At 43.2% G+C, this 7,900-nt stretch overlaps 1 protein-coding gene across 5 annotated transcripts in view; it reads right to left on the bottom strand.

The window, feature by feature from the left end:
* The window catches only part of LOC107714538 (glioma tumor suppressor candidate region gene 1 protein-like), a 15,973-nt gene extending 9,981 nt beyond the window's left edge, over positions 1-5,992 (bottom strand). For 2 of the 5 annotated variants that reach the window (XM_016520401.1, XM_016520403.1), the window contains exons 1-6: positions 5,902-5,992; positions 4,237-4,282; positions 4,082-4,127; positions 3,484-3,549; positions 1,254-3,266; positions 909-1,094 (exon numbers count right to left, since the gene is read on the bottom strand). In XM_016520401.1, coding sequence (XP_016375887.1) covers positions 909-1,094; positions 1,254-3,266; positions 3,484-3,549; positions 4,082-4,127; positions 4,237-4,277 — 2,352 coding nt within the window. In that variant the 5' untranslated portion in view covers positions 4,278-4,282; positions 5,902-5,992. The other 3 variants (XM_016520402.1, XM_016520405.1, XM_016520404.1) reach the window with 3 other exon arrangements.
* Positions 5,993-7,900: the final 1,908 nt, after the last annotated feature.

Below are 7,900 nucleotides of genomic sequence, written 5' to 3'. Positions count from 1 at the left end.
AGAGTTTTTTGTGGGTGGGGGGTGTTAAGACAACTGACATAAGGACAATTTTTGCAAAGAACGACAAAAATTGATTCACAGAGAACAGACAAGAAATAAAAATAGTAAAAATCTAAAACAGATTTGCTGGTAGAGGGCAAAGGTAATTCAGGGCAGCGAGCAAGTGATCAAGATCAAATCTTTGAAAGTGATCTTGAAAGGAATTAATTTCATTTCTCTTGGGGAGGCTGGGTGGTGGTGGGAGGGGGGACTGATCGAGGATAAAAACAGCAGTTACCGAACGTGAGGGTAGCAGAAGTAGTGAGTAGACGATGTTAATATGAATGGACAGAGTGAGCGGCAAAGATTTACAGCAGGGAAACTAATAGGAAGAGCCATTGCTCCATCATGACATGCCCATGGGAAGATGCATGAAGATGATGCAAACACACAAACGAAAAATAAAGTCCCTAGAGTTTCATTATTGCAAGTGACACCATTTGAAGAGTAACAACGGCACTGCACTGTTATTTGCAAAAACCCATATCCCAGTTAGTGGAAGCTTCCTACTCAAAAATGATCATGCAAATAACAGCCGGAAAGAAATGAATATTGAGGGCAAGGTATAGCATGCAATAATAGTACTGATTAATGGACAAAATAAACCCATTACACTATAATTATAGTATCAATGAAAGAAATTGATAACAGTGCAGATTGCAGAAAGAAAGACCTGATGAAATCACAGGCAAAAACAAGAGTGAGAATGAGTGAAAGAGCAATAAAAAGGAATCCAAGCCTGAGCAATGACAGTAGAAAGACAAGGGGACAGAGAAAGAAAGGGACTTCTGCTGGGAGACAGTGGTCCAATACGCAGCAGTGGCAGCAACAAGTGGGTGGGGCTTAGCGCGGAGCATGAGCTCATCTACCTTGTTAACCACTGTTGCCATGTGGGCGGGGCCAAGAGAGGGGCTGGGACTCTGCCTCTGCCGAGTCTCAGCTAACAAGTTGTCATGGCCTGAAGGGGCGGGACCAGAACTGCTGCTGCTGACGATAACAGATGCAGGTACACCCACAGCGGCAGGTGGGTCTTTTCCTGCTTGCTGCTGTTGGTCCTAACATGGGTACATTTATCAGTTCAGGAATGGGAGAGGTAAAACAATCATCCAAACTGGTCAGAGGTCAGCTTGGGGATCAAATGTTGTTATGTTAGCTTATTAGCAAAGACACACAGTTTGCAAACAACAGAAAAGGTTTAAAGAGAGCACACTGACCTGCTGCAGGAACATTTGAAGAGACTCCTGACTAAGGATCATGCTGGAACCAGGTGATGTGAACAACACCTTTCCTGGGCTGTGCTGGGCCTGAGGACCCAAACCCACCATTGAGGATGTGGATGTGACCATAGTTGGGGATGGAGATGAAGAGGAAGGAACCGAAGCTGCTACTGAAACCGGTGGAGTCGTCTGAACCGTGAGAATTGAGGGTTGCAGTTGGGTCTGTGCTGATTGAGCAGCAGGGTCCGTAGAACCACCCAATACCGTGATACCCTCTCCTGGCTGGCACGGTGCCATGGCCGTCGATCCACTGTTACTGTTATTAGGGATGCCTCCAGATTGCTGCAACGTCTGTAAACTGACTGCTGGGTTAAGACTCTCCACAGACAGGGAATTCTGTATCGGCATGCCCTGGATGACCGTTTGTACGTGGCCCGTTACCGGATGGGCTTGTGTCTGCGTTTGCGCCAAGGACACCGGCATTTGGAACAGTGTGGGCTGACCCATCTGACCAGGCTGGAGCTGGATGCGTCCAGAGAGAATATGGGCGGCACCAGGGTGACCTTGTGAGGCCAACATCTGACCCAGGTTGATGTTCTGATTGGCTGTCAAGATCTGATTAGCGATTATCTGCCCTCCAGGCCCCTGACTGGTAATGATGTGACCCCCGGGATGCTGAGTCAGGATCTGACCTCCTGCCTGAAGCCCCGGTAACAGGAACTGGTGGTTTTGGCTCTGCAGGACAGTTTGCGAGGGAATGACAATGCTGCCCTGCTGGTTTAACAAGTGAACACTGAGCGGTTTGCCAGACGTTTGGGGGCCTTGTTGCTTAAAAAGCGCTTGAGAAAACTGTGTTCCCTGCGACGTGGCCTGTGTGCTCAAGACTACGTTTGAGCCAGGCTTCCCGAGGAACGTTACATTCTGACCAGCTGATACTGGGATTTGCTGCACTCCCAGAGCCTTATTAGTATCATTTGGCAAGGCATGTGGAGCAGGAAGCTGTTGCTGTTGCTTGAAGACTTTGGGTTGGATGGCACCCCCTTGCGGAGGTTTGGGCTGTATTGGCGTTGGCGTTCGCTGGATGATGACGTTCTGCATAATTTGGCCTTGAGGCTGGGTTTGAGATCCAATTCCTGCACCCAAAGAGGCATTACCAAAACCCACAATGCCACCAGCAGTGGCCATTGTAGTTGAGCTGTTGTTGGTATTTGTGTTGCTTAAGCAGACAGCCGGCCCATTTAAGGCAGGGGACCCTAGAGTGGCCTTGCCCCCTTGAATTAAAAGTCCACCTCCTGAACTCAAAACCGAGCCTCCAAGCCCACCCTGCGTTCCAGCGCTTGCTGCCTCAGGCCCAGGTTGATGCAGTTGGTAGCCACCCATGGTTTTCGCCAAGATCTGCTGCCCAGATGGATTTATAGTCATTACAGTGGGTTGGCCCACAACTTGAATTTGTCCAATGCCCAATGGTCCAGACTGACTGCCATTCGGTAAGGCCTGAAGGCTCGAAATAGGTTGAAGGGTTACATTTCCAAGCCCGACTTGCTGTACGAATGGCTGGACGCTGATAGCTTTGTTCATGACCTGGGGTTGTAGCTGCAGGCCTGGATGTGCCAGGACTGAGCTGAGCATGTCTTGGGTGGCATTAGAGGGTGCAGTAGAGGTGCCTTGGTTTGGAAAAATCTGAGTTGCACCTCCAATGCCCACCCCAGACAGGCCAGCATCAGGCAGGGGTTGGACCACCTGCGTAAGGCCAGTTAGCCCAAATTGACTGAGGTCAAGCTCAGCATCTGCCTCTTGAAGGCTCTGTTCTGTGATGTTAGCCTCTGCCAGGCTCTGCTGCAAAATGTCACAAGGCTCATGATTTGTCCCAACACCATTGCTTCCGTTGTCTCCTCCCGGCGATCCCCCCAAGATGTCATCTTCCAGGAAGTCCAAATCAACGCTGACTCTTGGAAGGCCTGGCTCATTTGTTGACAGCTGAGCCTGTGGCTGGACCTCAGGAACGTGGCCCTGGAAGAGACAGAGAGGCCAATGTTAGCCACACTTTCAGAATGAAGAAGGAATTAAATGGCAGGTATGAATCTGGGATGGTGGTAGGCCTCAGACTGACTGCTGTAGCTTCAGATCTGCTGCGCAATGCATCTGATTTGGATGGTGGGGCTGAGGAACATGTACTACAAAAAAGGATGGAGAAAGGAGGACGGCACAGATGGGGGATATTACTCACCCCAGTGCTGGAGAAGAACGAGCTGGACGGGTCACTTGAGCCATCCAAAAGGTCATCAGTGTCCAGCTACAGACAGACATACCCAGGATAGGGCAGGCAGAAATCACCACAGCACACAGACAGGCGTGTGAAAGCGACAGGGAGCAGATGCATAAGGGGCAAATAGGCAGACAAAGAAGGAAAAGCAAGGGAAGAGCAAAGTGAGGACAGTGCACCAATTAACCAGAACAAAATGCAGGCATAACCAAGTTAAAAGGCCAAGCAAACAGGAAAGAAAACAGGAGTCAAAAGACAGGAAAATTAGATTAGTGTGTCATATACGTGAATTAACCGAAGAGGGGAAAAAAATCAGGACTGAAATTAAGAGGGGCAATTATGTTCTAAAGAAAAGGTCAATTAAGCTGGACAACCGGTTTAGGGGCAGAAATGTAAAAATAACCCGGAGAGGATTAGGAGGTTCAGGGAATTCTTGTTGGGTGAGCGTGCTGTATTTTTCTGTGATGTATCTGGGTTACATTTTCAGAGTGGGATTTCTGCCTTGCCCACCAGTGAAGCTTGCAAAAATCAGATTTTTTTCCTTCCCACTTTCAGTACTCACTTGTGTTTCTGATCCATGAAGAAAATCATTGAGTGCCTGTGGGTCACTGTACAACAAGAAAGATGTTATTCAGCTGGGTTTACGTACAACCAACATTCAAACTTGAAGTTATGTGAAAGTTATCTGTCATTTTTGGTGCAACAGAGTGAACTTACCAAATTACATCTAGCAAGCACCTGCCATCTTCATCATCCATGTCAACTGTTTAAAAAAAAAAAAAAGCACAAACATTAGCCCTGTGAACATTATGTCCTTTTTTTTTTACAAATCGGCTAAACATTACAGAGAACTCAAAGGCAAATACTTCCTCAGTAGTGAGATGTAGGTCATTTAATTCACAGAGTCAATTTGATATTTGAATGGGACCATGCAGACTAATGAAAACAAAGCAGAACAATTAACACAAATTCATGAAAAGCTTTTCAAGAATTACACTGTTTCAAATACTATCAATTTCAATCTAAAGAAAATAAATCACTGTTGACAAAAAAATGCAAATATTAAAGGCAGACTGCAACGTAAAAATGCAAGACATGGTAAACCTTTCGTTGGTGAGTGTCATGTGTCAAAAAAAGAAAAGAAAATACATTTATATATAAAAAAAAAATAATAAATAAAATAAATATAACATACAAACAAGTCAACAAGCTTTTGGTATTATCCATCCATATATCCAAGAATGTTGAATCATGAAATTAATATTAACCCAGCATTAAGTTGTTCTGGTGAAATAAATTCGATCACTGAAACACTACACGGATCGATTTAGGTTCAATACAAACGTATATTGAAATATAAAGCATTCCGATACTTTGTATATTGATAACAATATAAAACGAGTGAACGTTTTCATATCCTTTGAAAGCACAGCAGCTGAACTTTCGTGCACTGTCTGTAAGCGCGAGACAAGTCGAGGGAAAAGCGCGCGCATCACCTCACACTGTCTCACAGACAGAAAAACACCACCGAGAGTCAAATATCACGATTTACAGACTCACGCGCAACAATTTTCACGACTTTGGCGAGTCGCTGTGCTGTTCCTGGTCACAGTCTCGATCTAAACAAATCAAAACCACAAAATGAGGATGAGGTAGGCGGGGACGCCACTAATGTTTGTTAGGGGTTAAACAGTCTCTGCGAAGAGCACACAGACCATCATTAACAAACATCTGCGAGACCTTCTTCTGTCAGAGACTTGTTTTCGGGCATTTTGAGAGCATCTCGCATCAGAAGAGCACCGGAGACGTGAATGGACACTCTGGACCTGCAGGACACGGCGGTTATTTTTCGCATTTGTAAAGCTGTAATAACTCGCTCGACATTCCCTCTAGTGCACATGCTTTTATCTGCAACCATTTTGCAAGTTTAACCGCACAACACGCCTTTAATTCGCCTTTTTGACGCTCGTTCTGCAGAAGATTCAGTTAGCTGTGGCTAGCTAGCTTCCTAGCTGTAATATGTGCGTTTACAGACGCAATACGAACGAATATGACAATCACTGACTGTAAACACGTAGTATTTATGCCGTAAGAGCGCATTCACTGGAGCCAATGCACATAATTGGTGAATATTTGGTGTTCTGGCTCCAATAGACGCAATTGCGTAGCCTATCTTTATCCCTGCTAAATATGAGTTTATGTTGGAATACTCTTGGATCAGGGGGTATGCTTGGGAATTCGCTGTAAAATCACCCTATTCACCGACCTATGCAGCGGGCCGGCTATATGAAGCAGGAAGAGGTGAGGTCTGCATGCGAATGTTGCAGCATTGCAATAGTTATTGAGAATTATAGAGAAATCGCTACATTGTATCAAACTCACCCGAGACGATAGAGGTGCAGGCGGCGCGGGGTCTCCAGTACGGCCCTGCACGGGCTCCGCGTCAGGACCCAAGCATAGCGCTCACAAGCAGGAAACAGAGGCCCGACGCGATCGCCTGATTAATAGATAACACCACACTGTAGTTGTTGTTATTATTGTTACTGCGGCAATACGCATTTGTCCTTTTACATCGACACGATATTATGCATTATCTGTGTATCGGTTTCACTGTAAAAGTAGGGAAATATTGTGCTTCATTCAATTGAATAACATTCTCTGGTTTCGCGGTTGTAAACATAAGACAAGATACAACGTTCAATGACAATAGTTTAACCATGATATGAACAACAATATAGACAAGATAACACATTACCTAGACATTCATATTTTGATAAATGTATACATAAGCTAGACTGTAACACTAGATTTCCTATAATTTAATTGCATTATATATATATATATATATATATATATAAACAAGCTGTTGTATGACTGACGAAAATCTCCCAAAAGTTGAAAAATCTGAAGTTTGTAGTTGTGTACGCATATTATTTTAATTTAAAAATAAATCACATTTAGGTATCTGCTCGAGTTATGGTAAGAAAGAAAAAATGTAATTGGTGGGATTTAAAAGAACACAAAAAGTCTGCTTTTTTGTCAAATAATGTTTACTACAGTAAAGTTCAGTTTTCTACTATTAAATGTTTTGTGTGTGTGTGTGTGTGTGTGTATATATATATATGTATATATATATATTAGACAATTTATGATCTAGCTAATTACATAAAATGAGTAATCATCCTCCCCAAGAAGAACATTTTCCCACAACAGTGAGATGGCACTAAGTTGCGAGGATGGACTCTCTCCACAATAACAAACAGGCGGTTGTCTGTACAGCTTCACCTTGGGTCCGGATGTTTTTATGACAAAGGAGTCTGTTTTGATGAAACACTGGGGCCTGTGATTGGCCCTCTTTGTTAAACATCACAAATAAGGGGTGGTGCGACCGCAAGTATTACAGCGGAGGATTGGCTTCTTTGTAATAAAGGCTAAAATTAACCATTTGACCCCTCACATAAAGGCATTTTTATGAAGTATGTATAAGAGGCGTGGTCTTCCCTCTTGTTTACCTCCATTGATTGGTCGCATTTGAAGTTGTGCTTGAATGTTGCTTACAGTCAGGGTGTGGCTTGGACCTTCACGATCTGGTGCTTTAAAATCATCGCTGCCTGGCGTGACAGAAATATAGCAGTGAATAGATTTTCATCTGCCACCACCACCCACTCCTTCCTCTTTGTCTCTTTTCAACTGCGCATGTCCTCCAGTCAATAGAGACATCTTCCTTCCTTCAGCCATGCCATAATCGATCGGAGCAGTATGTAACTCAATAATTCTCATGATATTGCATCGATAGATTATTACAAGTATTCACATTCGAGACCAACCCATCCGCAACCCTTCATTATTCCAGGTTCTAGTAATAAACTACACTAATAATGTTGTCGGTCTCCAGCAGAGGGCGCTGGTGCATCATTTTAAGACCACCAACCCCACCAGCTCCACTTTAAACGGCATGATCGCGCATAGAAAGACAAATTATTTTTCAGAAATCCGCAAAATTTTGGTTATCTTTTTTCTCTGAATGGAGATGCTCGTTTAGGTCGCTGTTCTTTCTCCAAAAAGCGATGCCGTCATTGTACATTAAAAATATCCCTCATTGCATTTGAAATATATTTCATAGATACAATTTTAACTGAGAAATAAAAAAAATTAATATATATATTTCATATATATATATATATATATATATATATATATATTAAATGCAATATATGTCTTAATATATAATAACATAATACATATGAAGTCATTTTTAATATCTAGAAAAAAAAAATTATATCTAACTATTTACCTATATAGAAATATCTATATCTATACATAGGAACAAATTGATTGAATAAATTATGGAAAACTGAGGGATAATTACCAGTGCATGGTA

Source organism: Sinocyclocheilus rhinocerous, unplaced genomic scaffold (assembly GCF_001515625.1).
Source record: "Sinocyclocheilus rhinocerous isolate Xijiao unplaced genomic scaffold, SAMN03320098_v1.1 scaffold809, whole genome shotgun sequence".
Classification (NCBI taxonomy): domain Eukaryota; kingdom Metazoa; phylum Chordata; class Actinopteri; order Cypriniformes; family Cyprinidae; genus Sinocyclocheilus; species Sinocyclocheilus rhinocerous.
The sequence above is the reverse complement of the archived record's forward strand: the minus strand, read 5'-3'. Positions and strand labels throughout refer to the sequence as shown.